At 49.5% G+C, this 20,444-nt stretch overlaps 1 protein-coding gene across 2 annotated transcripts; it reads left to right on the top strand.

Annotated features, from left to right (window-relative positions):
* The first annotated feature begins 6 nt into the window (after positions 1-6).
* Positions 7-19,533, top strand: CD83 (CD83 molecule). 2 transcript variants are annotated; one of them, XM_040460400.1, is made up of 5 exons: positions 7-166; positions 275-390; positions 14,233-14,446; positions 16,978-17,084; positions 18,393-19,533. In XM_040460400.1, the coding sequence occupies exons 1-5, from the start codon at positions 130-132 to the stop codon at positions 18,516-18,518; spliced, it is 600 nt and encodes a 199-aa protein (XP_040316334.1). In that variant the 5' UTR covers positions 7-129; the 3' UTR covers positions 18,519-19,533. The 2 variants fall into 2 exon arrangements, with proteins under 2 accessions (XP_040316334.1, XP_040316333.1); XM_040460399.1 differs by having other exon boundaries at positions 18,390-19,533.
* Positions 19,534-20,444: the final 911 nt, after the last annotated feature.

The following is a 20,444-nucleotide window of genomic DNA, read 5'->3' as shown; positions in this document are numbered from 1 at the left end:
GAGCCGCGCCGTCCGCTTCCGCCGCCCCGCCGGGGATTCCCCCAGCCCAGCGCCCGGGGAAGTCCCGGTGCGCGCGGGTACAAAGAGAGCGGCGCCGCGGAGCGCGCCACAGGCCGGCCGTCCCCAGCCATGTCGCGCGGCCTCCGGCTCCTGCTCCTGAGCTGCGGTAGGGCTCCAGACGCCTGTCGCCTCCCCACCGGGTCCTGGCGACCTCCCCCCCACCCCCACCCCCTTCTCTCGCTGGCTCACGCCGCTCTCTCTGTCCCTCTTGCAGCCTGCAGCCTGGCGCCCGCGGCGCGGGTGGTGAAGGTGGCTTGTTCCGAGGACGTGGACTTGCCGTGCACCGCCCACTGGGACCCGCAGGTCCCCTACACGGTCTTCTGGACCAAGGTAAGCGCGGCGATGCCCCCGGGCTAGGGCTCGGCCAGCCCCGTTGGAGGCTGCGGGGACCACCTCCTTTGGGCTGGCGACCCTCTGTAACCGCGGCTAGCCTCCGAATACCGCGCCTTCCCACACGCTTCCTCACCCCCACCCCGCGCCACCCGCATCTAGCGACAAGGCGACTTAGATTGTGTTCCCCAAGGACCTAATTCCCTCCCTGCCCCTAGAGGTGGCCTGAGATGAATGATCCAAGTAAGACGCTTTGGAAGCGCGGAGACTCGCTGATTTGGATGAATTCTGGACGCCACCTGTGGTTGTGGCCACGAGAAAGCAGCCAGGGCAGATTTAGATATCGGACAGTAGGAATGCCCCCCAGATTTCTGATTTCTGGGGTTTGGGGGGCTGTGGTGTCCCTAATTCGGGGGCGGGGAGGGGAGGAATAGGCACGTTGAGAGGAAGGCCACTAAGAGATAGTCCAATGTGCTCTAGGCTTGTGTCCCAGATGGGAGTTGTCTGGCATCCGCTTTCTGGGTTACCCTGTCCCTTAGCTTGTCCATGCTGCTTGGCGCTCCGACAGTCCTGAGGGGCCCAGCCTGGGGGCGTGGGCGTCTGGGAGGGGGCGTGAGCAGCACCCACGCAAGTAAGAACCAGCGTCACTGTGCCGCCCCCCCCCCCCCACCCCCTTCCCCCGTAGGAGAATTGAGTTGCACCGCGGCTTCTTTAAAGAGTTCCTCAACTGGAACATTCTCAGAGGCTAGCACCTCGGTTCCAGCGGCTTCGCACAGCCCCGCAGTCCCTGGTCTTTTGTCCACCTCCCCTAATGAGGTTCTGCCACAACAGCACCTCCAGGTTCAGCCGAGGGCGCGTGATATCCTAGCCTTACTCCGCGGCTCTGATTTAGCATCCGAGAAGAAATCTCTGTGTTCGTTGCCTTCTGCAGAATGCAGGCCTTTGTTCTGCCCTCCAAAAGAAAGATGCTTTACGAACCTGCACGTGTATCTGGCCATTTAGCAAGGCAGTATAGGACAGGTGTGTGTGTGTGTGTGTGTGTGTGTGTGTGTGTGTCCGTGTCCTCTCCAGACCAGATGGCCTCTTTCCCTGGGACGCTGCTGCACCCCTGTTTTTGTGAATTCCACGCAGCACCCAGTGTTTGCCCGGCCAGTTGGGAAGGTGCTCCGTGAATTCAGGCTGGCACTTGGTGAGGTATGTGCACTGGATATACTTTTGCTGCCTTGGAGCACTGTATCGTGTAGGGAAGCACGTCTGTTATTATTCCTACTTGGCTTCCACTTCGTTCACTGTGGGATCAGAGAACATAACACTTGCAAGATTGTTCTGGTAAAAACAACAGCACTGAAGCAAAAATATCGTGAAGACATTATTATTTGAGTGCTCACTGTGTGCCAGCCTCCGGGGTAAATATTTACATCCATTATCTGTGTCAGTCCTTCCAATGGACTTAAGAGATCTATACTACTGCTGTTCCCATTTAAAAGATGAGGACACTGAGCCTTAAGGAGTGAAGGAAGCCACTCACTGTTATACAGCTTGGCTAAATGAGAAAGGGGGATTCGAACCAAGTAGTCTGATTCCTTAGCCTGAGTTCTCTGGTTTCCACCTCCGTTACTTAGGGTAAAGAATAGAAAAGTCTCCTTGGTCTAGCCAGGCAGGGACTTAGCTACCTTAAAGAAGGGGCAAAACATGAAACCATGATCCCTTCCAGAGAGGAATAAAAAAAAAAAAAAAAGACTATCCCCAGGGGAGTAATTAAAAAGTACTCGTGAAACAAGTAGATGGAATTTCAGACTGTAAAGTTCAAATAGTTGTCAAGGTAAATCTTGCACAAGGTCATTTGGAATGATGCAGTAAACCGGAGCCATTAACCTTTGGCTCCTCCTTGGATGTCAGCTGATGATGTAACTCTATAATGCATGAGCTTGTTTATTGAACACGGTTCTTGCATGATTTACCCTGAAGGCTCTCAAAACTGATTTTTTTTTTTTTTAAATGACAACAGTCTCTTGGCATTTTCTTTTTTCTTTTGGTTCATGGAATAGGGTCATTGAAAGATCATGCCATAGTTATTTTTTTTTTTTTTTAAAGAGGGAAACAGTGATCGAGTCGCGGGGGGAATAGGAAAGCTGTGTTCTGCCCATAAACTATTCAGCTACCTTGAAAATGAAATGCATTGTTCCTTCAAGTACTTTTTAACAGGCCTCAGCATGTTCTGTAGATATTTATTATTTTCCAGCCCAGTAATTACACTTTCGCATTGATTGTGTTTGTACAACACAAATGGATAGACTATTCTGGAAATAAGGTCAGTGGTGGGAGACTGAAGTACTTGGTTCTCCAGAAGATTAAGCATCTCGTTATTGTTTTTCTTTTTCCCCCCACACAACTTGTTTTTTGTGAAATGTTTCAGCGTGGAGGTGGCTGTAAAAGGAGAAATTTAAACCCGGTGACCGTAACCCGCCTTGCTCATGTCACCTGTCTAACCATCACTAGTGTGGTTCGTCAAGCCGCTTTGCCCAGTTGTGGGCTATGCGCTGGGCGAGTGAAGCAGAGTCCCTTAGCGTGTTGTTTTTGTTTTTGTTTTTATCATCCACCAGATTGAATCACATTCTCTCAGGACTTCTGCGTATCACAATTGCGGTTATAATGAGTCACAATGTAAAATTCCATGTGCCACTTGGTTCTCCCACAACCATAGGGCATCCTGCCACTGTCCAACTGGCAGCGATTACTTGTGATTACCAGAGGACCCATGGAAACCGTGTGTTTCTTATCATGTGCCTTTTACCAAAAGACGCAACGCAGAGGGCGTCCAATTAGCGTTTGTAACATTAGGGCGAGTGAGGAAGAAACAGTGTGCATTTTATCCTCTCTGGATAAAGAGAGGTACAGTGAGGGGCGGGGGTGAGGGGGCGTAATATAACACAGGGGGCTGTAGGTGGAGCAAAGAGTGGGCTGAGATAGCCCACTTCCTGTGAACCCAGCTTTTATTTCCCATGGACCAGTGCCCTTCTAACTGGGATCCAACAGTGGGCCCTCCTCTTGTCCTTTCCTGTATTGTACCTGTTAAGGCAAAGTAGATGGTTAGGAAGAAATAGAAACATGAATACACATACCCATCAAGCTAGTAGCTGAATTTAGCTTTGAAAGTCGTGAACTGACTGTGTTTGTTTAGGGAGGGATTTTGAGAAAATATGCAGACAGACTTGGTCCAGCACTCTCTCCCGCTGGCTGTTGAGTGTCTTGTGTAAGAGGGCGTGGCACCATCCCATGTCTTCCAGGAGTAAGAGCATCCGTGAAAAGGGCTACCTCTGTGCTTCACGCCGAGCACAAGTGGATTCACATTCTCTTTAATGAGGCTGCACAGGTTTGCAGGGAGAGGATGCCCCTGGACGCAGTGTTTGGGCTTGGTGATGTTTGCAACTGATAATAGCGGGTGGTTATTTATCAGGGAGATGTAGTACCATCTGGAGTCATGCCGGGAGCCCTGACGACCTACGCTGATGCATAACGAAAGAGGATATATAGTGTCAACCTTGGGTGACACTGCGGGGGTGAAGACAGAGATGTGTCACAAGACACATGCCCTTTTCAGATGATTTCCAAAGGAAGGGAGAAAGGGGAAGTAAGACGGATTTCAGAAGTCAGTCTTGGGTTTGTAAGAGTGAGAAGGGATCATGGGTTATCCCCTGAACCAAGGGAGCTGTCAGAGAGCAGGTGAATGGCTTGTGTGAGGCTACTTCCAAAGTTCCAGGCTAGTCACCACGCACATCTTGCTTGTCCTTGTTTTGTGATGAAGCTGCCGTCCGTGTAGGTTGCTGACTTCCCATTCAGTGTATTTGTATTTTGTGTCTCTGCCGGCTTGTGTGATAGTGAACCACAAAGCCAGGAGGCGCTGAGGAAACCGGGGTCCTTTGGTGGGGGCTGGAGCGGATGAGTGGTCTGGGCGGATGTAACCCGTGCAGCCAACAAATGCGGATGGACCCGTGAAGGAGCCAGGGTGTGCCGCTCACTACAGTTCCTTGATTCTAGAATTTTATCTGCTGTAAGATGAGATTTAAGAGTGTGTCTTTGGGAGGAGAAGGAAACATTCCTATAGTAAACACAGAAGCACTGAAACATTGAAACGTGAAAGCAGTGTGTCAGGGTCACGGAAAAATCACGCTGTCCACATGGGCACCTACACCGCTTGACCTGGCTGACTCACTTCGATGGCCTTTACCCTCGGCCAAACCGTGAAAGACCTAAAGTTAGTTTTCAGATGGCCCTTACATTTACAGTTTCATTAGTAAAGATTTCTGGGTCCCAAGTGCGTTCCAAGTCCTGGGCCTCATGCTGGCCCATCCTAATCAACACGGGACTTTGGCCAAAAGACCGTCTTGAGCAAAGGCATGGAAAAGGAACCCACAAGCATTTTGGGGGAGCCAGTGGGGTGACCAGTGATCTGGAAGGGAGAGTTATATAGAAGAGGGCTGGCAGATGTTACAGAGAAGGCTTGGAACTGATGGTGAAGGACCTTGAATGCCCAGTTACAATGCCTCGAACTCCTTTCAGCAGCAAGGCGTCACTGAAAGTTTTTAAGCAAAGAGGGTGATGTAATGGCACGCATTTGTAGAGAAAAGATTATTTCTTGTGGGGAAACACAGGCTGTGATTCATCCTCGAAGATGGGTCTCCGAGGGAGGCGTTTTCTCGCTCGATTGCAAAAGACAATCAGGGTAACTCAGCCGAGACTTCAACACATTTCTGAGACGTCCCTTCCCTTCATTCGTGGTCACCAGTCGTGTCCCCGTGGTTCTACAGAGGACTGGGCAGCCCAGCACGTGGCCACCTCATAGGGGCCATAGAAACCTCAGCCCACTGGGACTGGTTCCTCATCGAGACTTTGGGACAATCATGAATCAGAGAGAAGTTGCTCAAATCTTTCAGTGTGCAGGAGAGTAGAGAGGAAGAAGGCGGCTGGGAGTGGAATGGAATGAAATCAAACACTTGTTTTCCATGAATAAAAGGGGGATTTAGGTCATGTGAGAACCGCATTATCTTAGTTCTGTATTTGGTTATGTCACTACGCAAAAAAGAGGAAGTGAGGAGAAGGTCGCTGTGATGTAAGGGAAGGTCTTAGCGAAAAGGGGAGGCAGAGCTAAAAAGAGATTCTACCTAAAAAAGGGTTTCTCCGTCTAAAATTGTTTGCATAATCTTTTCCTGGCTACTGCAGTGATAACCGCAGATTTTCTACCAAAAGCCCTCGCTCAAACCAGAGCTAGACATGAGGACTTCCCTGAGGTGGAAAGAACACCCACAAACCTACCTTGGGTTTTTGTTCTTGCACTGGGATGCCGTTGGCTAACGTTCCTGTGGGGTCCTGTAGGAGTGGTACAGGACTAGGAGCCCAAGGCTTTTAATAAGCTTCATGTTTTTGTGGAGCATCACCCAGTCTGTTCTGGTCCCAATTCTCTAAGAGATGAGAGATTCCAGAAGAGCGGGTAGTTGTTTAGGATTATAGGTCCAGGTGGGGAACACCTACGGGGAAAGAGGGAGGCCAGTTGCCATAAACAATTCGTAATCATGTTGGATCACGCTGGGTCAGTTCTGGGGCACAAAGACTCTGAATCAGATTAGTCTTGGATGTCTCATTCCCGGGGGCGTGGGGAGCATCTGAGCCCAAGAGGTAAGCAGGACTGGTCTACAGCCTGGAGCCGTGTGGAGGCAGTGCCCTCCCTGCCACATTTATTTCTGGGGTGGTTCACAGCGCCCCTACCAGGTAGGACTCTTTACTTGCAAAGCATTGTAATCCCGTCAAAGGTAGCTTCAAGTAGCCACCTGGGTGGCTCAGTTGGTTGAGCACCTGACTCTGGATGTCGACTCAGGTCACGATCTCACGGTTCGTGAGCTCGAGCCCCGCGCCGGGCTCCTTGCTGACCCCAAGGAGTCTGCTTTGAATTCTCTCTCTTCCTTTCTCTCTGTTCCTCCCTGACTCATGCTGTCTGAGTCACTCTCTCAGAATAAACAAATACAAATAAACGATATTAAAAAATCTAGCTTCATATAAAGGGAATATATTGGTTTATATAATTGAAATGGAAAAAGCTTTATTTTTTTTTTTAATTTTTTTTTTCAACGTTTATTTATTTTTGGGACAGAGAGACACAGAGCATGAACTGGGGAGGGGCAGAGAGAGAGGGAGATACAGAATCCGAAACAGGCTCCAGGCTCCGAGCCATCAGCCCAGAGCCTGACGCGGGGCTCGAACTCACGGACCGCGAGATCGTGACCTGGCTGAAGTCGGACGCTTAACCGACTGCGCCACCCAGGCGCCCCGAAATGGAAGAAGCTTTAAAATGCTAATTCACACTCCAGTCACGTCTGGTACTGTGGGTAGAATTGCGTCCCACAGAAAGATTATCCCTGGTATTTGTGAAGGTGACCTTATATGGAAATAGGGTCTTTGCAGATGCAAGCAATTTAAAGTGAGGTCACACTGGATAAGGGCCCACCCTAATCCAGTGACTGGTGTCCTTAGAAGAAGAGAAAACGGATAGACAGATAGAGACACCCAGGGAGGACACCATGTGAGGGTGCAGGCAGAAACGAGTGCATGTGTCCACAAGCCAAGGAATGACAAGGATGGCCAGCAATGCCAGAAGCTTCAGGAACGAGGCATGAAACAGATTCCTCCCTAGAGCCTTCAGAGGGAGCACAGCCCTGTCAGCATCCTTGCTTGTCGGCTTTTGGCCTCGAGAACTGTGAGAGAATACAGTTGTTTATTTTTATAATTTTATTAAAAGATTTCCAATTCCCGTCTAGTTATCCTACAGTGTCATATCAATTTCAGGTGTGTAATAGAATGACTCAACAGTTCTATGCATGACTCAGTGCTCCTCATGATGAGGGTACCCTTAATCCCCTTCCCCTATTTTACCCAGTTTACCCCTATTTTACCCCCCCCCCCCGTAACCATCCGTTTGTTCTCTATGGTTAAGAGTCAGCTCTTTTGTCTGTCTCTTTTTTTCTTTGTTCGTTCATGTTGTTTCTTAAACTCCACATAGGAGTGAAATCACATGGCATTTTGTCTTTCTGACTTATTTCACTTGGCATTAGACCCTCCAGATCCATCCGTGTTGCTGCAAGTGGCAAGATCTCCTTCTTCTTTATGGCCGATAATATTCCATGGTGTATCTATATCCTATCTGCTTTATCCATGCATCTATCGAGGGATACTTGGGCTGCTTCTGTCATTTGGCTGCTGTAAATAATGGTGAAATAAACACGGGGGCGCATCAATCTCTTCCAATTGGCATTGTGGTATTCTCCGCGTAAATACCCAGCAGTAGAATTACTGGAGCATGTGATCTTTCTATTTTTAACTTTTTGAGGCACCGCCACACTGTTTTCCACAGTGGCTGCACCAGTTTGCATTCCCACCAGCAGTGCAGGAGGGTTCCGAAAAGATCCTGTTACCTTAAGTCCCTCGGTTTGGGGTGCTTTGTTTCGGCAGCATAAGAAGCAAAGACAGCTGGATTTAGGGGTCCTTAAATATCCCCGGGACCTGGTGTCTTTCTGTCCCTCAACTCTTCCTTTCTTCATACTGGGTTTCTCGTCAGCCTCCCCACGGCAGTGAGATAGTAGCCAGTAACGGCAGTCCTGTGTACCCTCTTAGGGGCATGGGCGAAGGACAAGATTGTGCCTCTCTTCTAATAGCTCAACGAATGTCTGGTTATATTTAAGTGGCTTTGGTGGGGTCATGTGGTTGTCAGAACCAGTCTCTGTGGTCACGGGCGTCACGCCTGAGTCACGCGTGCCTCCTGTAGAACCAGATGCCATCCCTGTGTACGATGTGAGTCAGAGCTCCTAAGAGGGCCTCTTCCAGGTCCAGCGGGACCCACAGGACGCACGTGGATGAAGGACGCTCGGCACGGACACTGGTCAAATCCCAGTGCCGAAGGGTGTTGCCGCATTGATTGTCACGATGCTGGAGACAATTCGGAGTGTTGTGGATATTTTGTGGACACACGGGGGCTAGAAAAATAATTCCTCTCTAGAGCAGATGTTGGGACTTCTAGAACAACTTTGCCAGGGAGGAGACGGGACGAATCAGCGGTAAAGAATGAGAGCATGGACGAGTGGAAAGCTCTCAGGTATAATAACAACTTCCGTTACCCACACTACCATTTGTAAAGCCCTTTCATGTATTCTCTCCTTTGGCACTTTAAATCGCTCCACGGAGCAAGTGAGAAAGTTACAGGTGTGGAAACAAGACCCAGAGAGCGGGTGGCTTACCACGGGTGACCTGGCTAATGGACCACAAATTGAAGGACTTTACGCCTTTGATTCCAAAGCCAGTGCCCTTATAACTCCCTTTTATTTTATTTTTTTTTTTAATTCACTCATGCACTCAGCAAATGCTTTTTGAATAATCCCAGTGTGCTGGGAACTCTTTAGAAGCTGAGTGAAACCTGGGCTGGGAACATGAGAGAGAAGAGTAAGACATTTAGGGCTCTCTGTGCGATCGACAGACACTGTTTTGTACTATCCACGCCGCTCATCATGCGCGTCTTCTCACCCCCCTTGGGGGATATGATTCCCCCCACTCCCACCCCCACCCCGTGTCTGTGGAGCAGACGGAAGCCCGAGAGCTGTTCGGTCAGTTGGCCAAGAGCAGATCTTAGCCGTGGTGAGGCTGGGGTTTGCTTCCAGGTCTGATCGACTCCAAAGCCTGTGCTCTTAATTATGTTGCCTCTGCCATACTCATAACTCTCTTAGCAGCCATAAATTCAACTCTGTCTGTTAGACCCAGTAAATTTCAAAGTGGAAAATCATTTTTCCAATAAAACTACACTTAGAAAAAAACGATGTTAATGCGCATACATTCTACCCTCATTATGACATCAACCTCCGAGCCAAACTATTTTGCACGTTATAAAGAGCTGTTTTTATGATGAATGGGGATTATATTGGCACTTTAATTGAGTTAGAAACCAAGGTACATGAAAGTTAGTGCATGAGAAATGCAATAAAGCAAACGCTGTTCAATGTGATTGGAATATATCAGATTACTTTCATACCACCTTTAAATACATAAGGTCCATACCTTTAAATATGTTTAATCAAACTGTTGGATTAAATATATATATGCGTATATATACACACACATTTTGCCCCCCAAGAAAATCTCTTCCTTTTTAAAAACTTCTTTTTTTTAATTTTATTTTAGAGAGAATGCATGCGTATGAGCTGGGGAGAGGGGTAGAGGGAGAGAGGGAGGAGAGAGAGAGGGGGAGAGAGGGAGAGAGAATCTCAAGCAGGCTCCACACTGTCAGCATAGAGCCCGATGCGGGGCTCGAACTCACAAACTATGAGATCATGACCTGAGCTGACATCAAGAGTCGGATGCTTGACCAACTGAGCCACCCAGGCACCCCCGGAACTGTTGCTCTCTTATATTCAAATATGGCAATCTAGAAGGTGAGCATATATTTGGATCAAATTATTTAAATTAAAAAACATCATTTTCCACAGTAGGGTTTTTGACAGAAATATCAGTTCAATTTCAAACATATTAATTATTTCATTTCTTTTGTTCTAGTTCCAATTTGTCCGTCATTTAAAAAAAACAACAACACCGCATCAGGCTCTGGGCTGATGGCTCAGAGCCTGGAGCCTGTTTCCGATTCTGTGTCTCCCTCTCTCTCTGCCCCTCCCCCGTTCATGCTCTGTCTCTCTCTGTCCCAAAAATAAATAAACGTTGAAAAAAAAAATTTTTTTTTTAAAAAAACAACAACAACGGGGCGCCTGGGTGGCGCAGTCGGTTAAGCGTCCGACTTCAGCCAGGTCACGATCTCGCGATCCGTGAGTTCGAGCCCCGCGTCAGGCTCTGGGCTGATGGCTCGGAGCCTGGAGCCAGTTTCCGATTCTGTGTCTCCCTCTCTCTCTGCCCCTCCCCCATTCATGCTCTGTCTCTCTCTGTCCCAAAAATAAATAAAAACGTTGAAAAAAAAATTTTTAAAAAAACAACAACAAACTTTAATTCACATGCCGTTAAAATTAGTACATACTTGTATTTGCTTGCTTTAGTATTCAGCAAATTAAAGAGTTTATTTAATTTGGGGCTTGTGGTTTCCTTAAGGTCAAATCTCCATTTTAGGGAAAGAATAGGTTACTTAAATTGTTTAGTCACATTGAAGGCCTTGAGGCAAATCAAAAGTCCCTAGGTTTGCTGAAAATGAGATGTCCTATATTTTACCCTTCTCTAATCCAATCAAAACTATAGAATTGTCCGCATCAGAGTTAATGCACGGAGCGTGGATTTTTAAAACATAATTGGGATGACTCTTTTGAGGAATTAATTTGCGCAAATCGTGTTGTGGTTTAGCACACAACAATATTAGCTTTGGAAAGTGCGCATTAAATAGTTCCCATCAATTATGCTTGGCTGTGAATGAATCCGAGGGTTCCTTTTGTTATAAATTACTATTTCCTAAAATGCCTTCGCAGAGAGGCAATGAAACACTTTCAGCTTTGGAATGTTTAAAGAGCTGTTCTTTGCCAGTGGTTGATTTCGAGCCAGCTCAAATGCTTACAAGAACTCATGAAACACAGTTGAGGATGGCCCATTTGCTGGCTGGTCAGTTTACCTCTTTCTGGAATTCTCCTTTGGTTCTTGCACGGTGCTGCTTTTGCCACAAGGGACTCCCCTTGATCCCGCGGTGTGCTGCTAGCTGCCGGGCCCCAGAACTGAAGTCAATGATTTGAACTTTTGCATAAAAAGTCTCCTGGTACTGCTAATGCCTGCTTGCATTTCGAGCATGCTACATTAACATAAAAACTACAACTATTTTTGCAGCTGTAGGCAAATCCCACACTGCCCAGATTGGAGTCACATGACAAGATCTATCTTGAAATGGCATAGAGAAGGGGGAATAGGCATTGTGTATGCATCTACAACCTGAAGCCAGGAGGGAGCGTTCTGAAATATTTCCGGGTGCATTGTGTGAATTCACAGAAGGTTCCTTTTGCTATAGTTAGTCATCGGCAAAGGCCGGGCTCATGACTTAGGCAAGAATTCCCAAGTTCAGCGAGTAGTTCTCCCAGTGTTCTGGGTCTTTCAGGAAGACCCAGGAAGAGGCCATTGGAAGATGGCCCCACGACATTTGAGGTATTTTGCCATGATCCCGCTGATGGCTGTGATGGGTCAGTAAATCACAATTCTGCAGGTTGCTTTGGGGTCCTTTGTTTTGCCTTTCCTTCCCCTACTTCTGCTGTCTTTCTCATGACCTCGCTCTGCCTTTGTTTTTCTATTTGAAAAGTAACTGGAGACCCACTGGAGGTTTTGCCAGAGGCCCACGGAAATCTGACCACCAAATAAACTACTTCTCGCTGTTACTACTGATTTTTTTTTTAAATGTTTATTTATTTTTCAGAAAGAGAGAGGGAGACAGAATCATGAGCAGGCCTGGAGCTATCAGTGCAGGGCTCGAACTCACGAACTGTGAGATCACGGCTTGAGCGGAAGCCAGCCGCTTTACGGACTGAGCCACCTAGGTGCTCCTTACCACTGAATTTTAAAGTGAAATTCTTTTTCGCAAAAAGACAGGCGGCCACCGCCCGCCGGTTCTGATCACCTGCACGCTGGCTTCGGCCAGCTTAGCAGCCAGTAGGATAACGGGACCACAGGTTCTGTTCCCACCCCCTCCGGAAGGGTCTGCGGTTTTGATCTTGACTTTCAAGATGGGATCTTTCCGAGTTGAGGGAGGGATCGCTGAACGGGACCAGAGGCCCCCAAGGAGAAAACCGGAGACAGGTAATCTCAGAATGATTGCTGCCACCAAGTTTCTGCCCTTTTGGACGCAGGAGTTCTACCAAGACAGAGTCCGGTGAACTGTGTTAGAAATAACTCTGCAATTGACATATTTAGAGGTTAATTCTGAAAAGAAAGGCTGGAGGAGTGGCCTCGTGGCGGGGTGAGGGCCAAGCAGGCGCCCCGAGGGTCCCGGCCGCCCGCCCCCCACCAGCCCCGGTAGGGGGAGCCCAACCGCCCCGGCCAGGGGAGGGGAGGGGAGGGGCGGGAGCGGGCCGGGAGGCTGCAGTTCACGGTGTAATTAGGCCTGAAGGGGGAACCCCGGGCTAAAGGAGATGCGTTCTGGCGCCCATTGGATGCCTCCAGCTCTTTCTCGGCCTCCTCGACCGCTCCTCGTTTCTCTGCTCCATTTTTGAAGCCCTGAAGCCCCGAGGCTGTAGATCCTTCATTATTTAGGAAAGGACCTTTCGACACCAGAAGAACCGTTCAGCAATGGGCTCCACTCTCCTAGGCGGTGCGGGAGAAAAGCCGCTCGCTCGCTCGCCGGGGCGCCGTGTGGCGGCGGGGACGGAGCGGGGCTCGTGCGGGAGCGGTGGTGGCTCCGCCGCCAGGTGTCTCTGCAGCCCGTCCGTCCGTCCTTCCGCCGAGTCCTCGAGCGCCCGGGGCCCAGCCGGCCTGCTGTGGGCTCCGCGCTTCCCTCGCGTAGTAAATGAAGGGGAAGCCACGGAGTGTGCGTGTAGCGTGTTGTGTGTGTACAGGGCTTGTGTGCAGTGTGTGTGCGCGTGCACAATACACGTGCGGTGTGTGTGCGTGTGTGCACGCCCCTGCCTGAGCTGCCTCTGCCTCCCTGGGCGTCCCCTGCCCTGATTCGCCTGGAAAGTGGGAGAGGAGCTGGCGGCTCCCAGGACAGGAGATGACATTCTGCAGCGACAGGGAATCCTGCTGATCGCTGGGTCATTCCCAGAGGTGGCTCCTTGGCGCCCTCACATTCTAGGGGCAGGTGAGGGATGCCGCCGGGTCCCAGGCCATCCAGCAAAGGGCGAGGGCTGAACGCCGAGAACGAGGAGAACGAGAACGAACGGTGATTTGCCTTCCTTTTGTGTCAATCCGGTTTGGACGCTTGAAAACATTTCGGTGGAGGATGCACGGGCGAGCTCATTAGGCAGATTAAAAATATATCTGGGGGAAAAAAAAAACTGATGGGGAATGCGGTTGTGGCCTAATCTGTCAAGTAAGAGGTGAGGGAGAGACCCCACGGACATAACAAAGAAGATAGTTCAGGCAGAGAACCCCCACTGGGTGCGGTTGGCTGAATTGGGCATCTGCCCCAGTCGGGCTGGTCTGTCCCGGGTCCAAAGATTTAAGCGGTCGCGGTCCTTCTGTGTGCATCTTGGTGTGACTGCCGCGTGACGTGGCACAAAAAGTCTCCCCGGGGCACCACCAGCGGCTGTCTTCTTGCCCTGCTAGGGCGTCAGTGTGGTGCACCCTGTGACATCATGGGTGACCCCACAGACACCCAGTTTTTTAAGAACAAGGTGACCGTTTACAGGAGGCATTTGCTCATGCATGTCTGTGCTTTTCACCGAGCCGTCTGGCAGTGGTCTTCGAGTTGGGAGGCTGAGATACAAAAGTAAGAATCATTCAGGGGGTGAGTGGGTATATGAAGAAAACAAGAAGGACATTTAATACAGAACAACCAGCAGCAATATGTGACTCAAAGTGATTCGCGCAAATCCTCATCGACGCATCATTATTGTCAGCAGCAACAACACTGTGTCCTTTATTAGGGGGTGGAAGCTGGGATACGCCGAATCGTAAAGTGCAGGCCTGATCTTATGCCAGAAAAGATACAGCCTTACAGAATTTTCATACATTTTCTCCTCCCCCCCTGAAGGTCACACATGCACATACTGTTTTGTTTAAAAAAAAAAAAAGTTGAGGACGGATGTTATGAAAACAAGAGGCAGAACCTTGATGCGGGTGAGGACAGTGTTTCCAAGTCCTGTTAGTGGAACCTGATGCAGCGTGATGCTTTTTCAACAGCTTACAGGCGACGGCGAGGAAAGGATAGAGATGCCCCCGGAGGGTCTGTGGTACCACCAGCAGAAGGATGGCTCCTTAGAAGCCTCTGGTGAAAGGCTGTACTCCCTGAAGATTGAAAACACTACCAGTGTCGACTCAGGGACATACAGGTGCATCCTGGAGGAACCAGAAGGGCGGAGAAACCAAAGCGGCACTGTGACCTTGAAAGTGACAGGTGAGGTGATCTGCTGCACCTGTTTCCTTCTTGCAAGATGCGTGTGCACTTGCATAGGCTCTAAGCTCCGTCCTCTCGATTGGAGTCCAACTGGAAGCTTAGGATCCTGTGGCTAAAAGCTAAATTCTCCTATAAGAATGTCATAACTTTTTCTGCTCCCTCCCTCCCTCCTTCCTCCCTCCCTCCCTCCCTTCCTTCCCTCCTCCCTCCCTCCCTCCTTCCTTCCTTCCCTCCTTCCTTCCCTTCCTTCCTTCCTCCCTCCCTCCCTCCCTCCCTCTTCCTTCCTTCCTTCCTTCCTTCCTTCCTTCCTTCCTTCCTTCCCAATAAAGACAGATCCACCCTAGTTGTGTAGATGCCAAATGTAGCCAAACCACCAATCTGGGTGCTGTTTATTCATACAAGAGTCCTTTGAAGCAAATAGGAAGTATCCAAGGGGCGCCTGGGTGGCTCAGTCGGTTGAGCGTCTGACTTCGGCTCAGGTTATCATCTCATGGTTCGTGGGTTCGAGCCCCGTGTGGGGCTCTGTGCTGACAGCTTGGGGCCTGGAGCCTGCTTCGGATTCTGCGTCTCCCTCTTTGTCTGCTCTTCCCCTGTGCACATTTGTCTCTTTATCAAAAATAAATAAAGATTTTTAAAAAATTTACAAAAAATAGGAAGTATCTGAGATAAATTTTCGGAGGACAGAGAAACTGTGTAGTCCTGAATACGTCAGGTGACTATGATATTCTGCTCCTTGGATCTTTCTAATCTGGCCCAGGAGGGGCCGCATCATGTTTCCACCTTTTTAACTGATGAGCCGCAGCATTTCCCTCCCATTTGCGATGGCTCCATTGCCCTATGCCTCAACTCAGGCCGAAGAAAAAGGGCACAGCAAGAAAATAATGTTCCAGTGACAGAATACTCATTTTTGCTCTATGCAGTAATCGCAAGAATTGAACTCCAAGGGGAGGATTACCTCTTCGGGTTTTTCCCCAGAATTCTTCTTTATGTAGCTTAAAATATGCCTTGCATTTGACTTTTGCCCAGCGTTCATTAGTGGCTGGGGCTTGAAATGACAAACGTGTTGTTGTCACACAGTTCCTGATGTTTATACCAGGAATACTTTCTCCTTTTATTGGGGATCTGAAGGGAGTCTGACTTGGGATAATATTCCTTTTACACAAGAACACGATCACTGTTTAGAGCTCAGTGTTTGGATTTGGCTCACTGTTACACACACACACACACACACACACACACACACACACCCCTTACACCCCTCTCAGTCTTTAGCCCTTAATGCTGCTTTGTCTGTCTGCATGCACCTCCCAGACCTGGCATCTGTTTTATTCTCCACTCTATCTGGCACCCAGCGGGCTGTCAGTCAGCATCCGCATCGAGGTGATTGACAAATGAGAGCAACCTTGCAGGGAAGAGCAGAGAGGAGAGGAACAGAATGGCTGGTTTCCTTTCCTCTGCTGAGGACAAGGTTGCCTACAAGTTCAGTGGTTAGACTCCTCTGGAGTCCCCTGGATCTGGTTCACTTAAGAGCTCTGCGGCTCATTCGTGTGTGCCCTTGGGCACATCTCTCACAGCCTCTAAACCTCAGTTCTCTCATCTCTAAAATGGGGGCGATAACCTCTCCAGCATGGGCTCGCGTGAAGGCTAAATGGGATATTGCACTGAAATGCTTAGTTCGGTGCCTGAGGTGCACGGAGTGCTGGATAAATGTTAGGCCCTCAAGCCTCCCTTTCTGGAGTCACAGACCCTACTGAGAACCCATCCCGATACTACTTGTGAAAAGTTGAATCGAGCTTTAGAGGTTGCCAGCTCTCTCAAGGACCATTCGTGGCCCCAGGGGATCGCCCCCCCCCCCCCCCGGTCACCTGCACTCCACCTGCCCCTGCCTGGGCCTTCAAGCAGGCTTAGCAACCTGGCTATCCCAGACAGCGCACGTCGGATGTCATGTCTGAGTGAGAAGAGGCCGTCCCCTTCCATGTCTCTCCCTGCCTTTGAGTCCCCGAGTGCTGCAGCCACAGCCTTCAGTGGCCCCTCGGGGAGCCCCTTAGCCCACCTTTGCCGCCAGCCTTGGTGGAGATGTCACGATTCTACAAAAACGTGTTGACTCATTCAGTAATAGCCGGGCGGCTCACCTGCCCGGTTCCTTCGTCCCCCCAGTCCTCCCGAGGTGAGAACACCTAGCATTCTACACAGCACGGATGAAGCAGGCTCACGCTTCAACAAAGGGCGTGTCATCTGATGCAAAGGCACCAGAAAAGCCAGGAAATAGAGCCTGAGCGAGATGCCGTATGCTGGGCCCATCACACACAGCCAGGCTCAGGTGCGAGTGAGCACCGGCCACCGCCGTCACCGCTGTCACTAGCATTGTTCTTCCCGAATGCACAGACGTGTGCGGTTAGGCGTGGGAGACAAGAAGGACTTGGGGGAAAAAAAAGAAAAGCCAGAGCAAAGCATTCTTAGCTTTTTATCACGGTAGGAAAGTTCTGTTAAACAGCTTCATATTTTTACTCTCTCTCTCTCTTTTTTTAAAGGATGCCCTAAGGAACGCAAAGAAGACACTTTTCAGAAATACAGAGCCGAGATTGTACTGCTGTTGGCTCTGGTCGTTTTCTACTTAACACTCATTATTTTCACTTGTGTAAGTATCTTCGTAAAAAAACACGTATTATGATTAAAAGATCGCCCGGGGGCGCCAATCCGAATATATTTGCTAGATGGCGTGAATCCGTTATGCTGGCGAGAGATGTTCTGTGAACCGGGCACCTGCTGAGGCGTCCGCGCTGTGAGGATCGGTGCGGGAAGCGCCCGGCTTGTTTTGAATCCGGTTGCCCTGCACAGAGAGCTGCCGAGAGAAGACGAAGTAGGGTGTGTGAAGGAAGTTCGAGACCTGCCACAGGATCCTTCCGGGGCGCCAGAGGCCCTGGTGGTGACAGTGGTGGCAAGTGTGGCTCTGACTTGCCATCATCCTGGGGCAAAGGCACGACTCTGCCTGTAGGCGAGTGACGCAGCCCCACCACACGGTGGTGGATCAGTCTCCTTCTCTTGACCTTGAACCCTTTCTTCCTGGGGGGTCTCCTCTAAGAGTTTTGGCGCTTGCCTCCACTCCCTGGGAATTAGCCCTGAGAAGCCAGAGGAGTGGGGTATACAGGCGTCGTCGTAGGGTGGAAGATGGCCGGCCGGTGCTGAAGTGGCCTTGACCGTAGCCCTTGAACTGTTGGTAGCAGGCTCCAGCTTACAGACCCTGAGCCTCTTTGTGCATGGCTGCTTGCCTGGGTAGACCAAAGTTATAGGGAGCGAGGCCAGCTTTGGGCCTGACCCCCTAGGAGGTGATCTGTCCCATATGTCTCAATACTATCAGGAAGGACTGGCTACTTAGGGGCCAGGACAGATCTCACCCAAGAGCTATCCCGGGGCCTTGTCACTCACTGGCCCCCTGTATTCACTTCCTTGCCTCTCTGGCCATGGACTCATCTCTCTAGTTGCTGTTTTGGACGCCAGTCAAAAAGACTCCCGTGAGCACCTACTGGGTACAGGCATTAAGCTAGGCACTGTGGAGGACATAAGCCATCAGCTTACAATTGGGGGTCATTAGGATCATTTGCACACAAGATGATTAGAGTTACTGGAGGGTAAATTTAAAGAATGAATGACTTGAGTTTCTTGCTGGCAAATGCCTGTTTCAGGGGGCACTGATTTTCCATGCAGGTAGCTAATAGTAGGGGCTGGAAATGGCCCCAGTCTGTAGTCCGTGTGTCTCCTGGTCACAGTTTGGGGATGCCGGTGAAATAGTACAAGCCCACTTGTCGAGCGAGCTAAGCTACTAGGCTAACAAGGGCTTCCTGAATGAGCTGGGCAGCCCGCTGTAAATGAGTGGAGCTTACATTGAGGTGTCCGCTGTTGCATTTTCCCGATTGTTCATGTCTCAACTTCTTTTATTTTTCAGAAGTTTGCACAACAACAGAGTATTTTTCCAGATTTTTCTAAACCGGGCACGCCACGAGCTTTCCTCCCAGTCGTCTCCCCAAATAAGCATTTGGAGCCAGCGACTCTTCACAAGACGGAACTGGTATGAGCAGGATTTCTGCAGGTTGTTTTCTCTGCAGTCGAAGAAAGCTCAGCGGTGTGCCCGGATGTCACGCTGGACAAAAGCGGAGTGAGCCCCACACCGAAGAGGGCGTCCTTCCCGTGAGGTCCTTCCGGAAACCGCAGGTCACAGCCCGCTCTTTGTGAGCAGGACTTTGGGAACCGGTACAGGACCACGAAGCACGGGGCCGCCTGCAGGGAAGCTCTCTGCTTCTTCACAGCTAACTTCTTAGCATTTTATTCAGCTATCTGGTCAACCCCCCCGGAGCTGTTTTCAGTCCCACACAAGCTATGGCGAGACGCAGCTGGAAGAGGGTCTTGGGAAATACAGACGCCCAGAGCCGGCCCTGTGACAGACTCTTGAGGACCGTGGTCTTCTTCACATCTGGGAAACATCTCTCTTTGAGTTTGCTGTGTTGTCTTGTGCTAGCCCAGATGTTTTATGTCTGGGAGAAGTTGACGGGCCAAATTGTGAGACAGTGGGGGGATATTTAGCGAATCATGTCCCGGTGTGAAGGCCCTGCTATTACTAAGGAGTATTGTGTGTACCTAGAAGTAACAAGTTGATGAGCTGTTCCCCACTGGAGCCTTTTCATCCAGAAAGACCCACATAAAGAAGCAATAAAGAAGATGCCACATTTGTTTTGATATCCGTAGATTCCTGCCAAAGAAGGACTGGTTTTTTTCTCTCCTTTTGAAATCTGTGTCTACGGTTAGATATCAAGGCTCACAGCACAAGTAACCTCAGTATGGAGAGAACGAAGTCAGAGAGGATGACCCCAGGATCGTGAGCTATTTGATGCCCTGGCGAAAATGCCGGACAAATCATGCCATCTGGGTTCCGACCCCAGGTGTCCCACTGCCAAGCTGTATGATCTTGAGCAGGGTCTTTGTGATTTCTCTTTTCTCAATCGTAAACCAGAAGGTGGTTGTATGAGTTGATTGTGACAGTGTATGTGAAAATGCTTTGAAAAAGCATAAAGCACCATAAAAATTTGAAGCTCCGTTGGGTCACTATCCTTATTCTTACAGAGGTGTTCTGGGCATGAGAGAATGCTTTTCATTCATTCTCATGTCTACCATTATTCCAAACAAAGAAGGCCAGACATAAGACCTTTTCCATAGTCTTCTAGGAGTTCTTTTGGGGAAGTGAGGAGACCAGGTCAGCGAAGCACCAAGCCAAAAGTACTCCAAGATATGGACACACAGGAATCACGGGGCCCTGGGGAGAAGAGAGTCCACAGGATGTTCCATTGACATTTTGACAGTTGTTGGGTAACTCTTCTCAAACTGGGCCCTTTCCCTACTTGTTTTCTAAAGCGATTTTATCCCGTTGGTAGTGTGTGCATGGTCCACACTGATACTAGAGAGGGAAAGAAAGGGCAAGATGCTTCAGTGTTCTTGCTTTTTTGTCATAGCCTTCATGCCATTAAGGGGCTGGATGCGAGCAGGGGTGTTTTTCTTTTTTATATTTAAAACTACTCATAGAACTTTGGGATAAGTGCTAGGATGTCTGTAAAGTAGTTTGAGAACCAGAACCCAAGGTGAAGTTCTAGAGGTGTAACATTGGCTGAGTCCTTCCTCTGAGAGGGAGAGCATTTATGGCAGGTAGACCTCTATGAAACAGCGCCCCCTTCTGCCCAAGGATGCCCCTGCATCTTGCCACTGGGTAGTGCATGATTAGCTTGGCCACATGTATGACTGCCGGTCACGGGGGTGGAGAAGGGGGTGGAAAGAGGGAGGGTTATGACTTCAGAAGGATGTGTACAATCAGGGTCCCTGTACCTGGGATTCGTGGGGTTTCACTCAAGATTCTCAAATAGGTCCATTAGCCTCAAAATGAAGAACAATCCAGGACAAGTGGTTGTAATAGTTCTAAAAGTATCATAGATCCTTTTTTTCATCATAGATGAAT

The sequence above is a fragment of the Herpailurus yagouaroundi genome, unplaced genomic scaffold (assembly GCF_014898765.1).
Source record: "Herpailurus yagouaroundi ecotype Mexico unplaced genomic scaffold, PumYag 250, whole genome shotgun sequence".
Lineage (NCBI taxonomy): Eukaryota > Metazoa > Chordata > Mammalia > Carnivora > Felidae > Herpailurus > Herpailurus yagouaroundi.
Note: the sequence above shows the minus strand (reverse complement) of the source record. Positions and strands in the feature narration are given on the sequence as shown.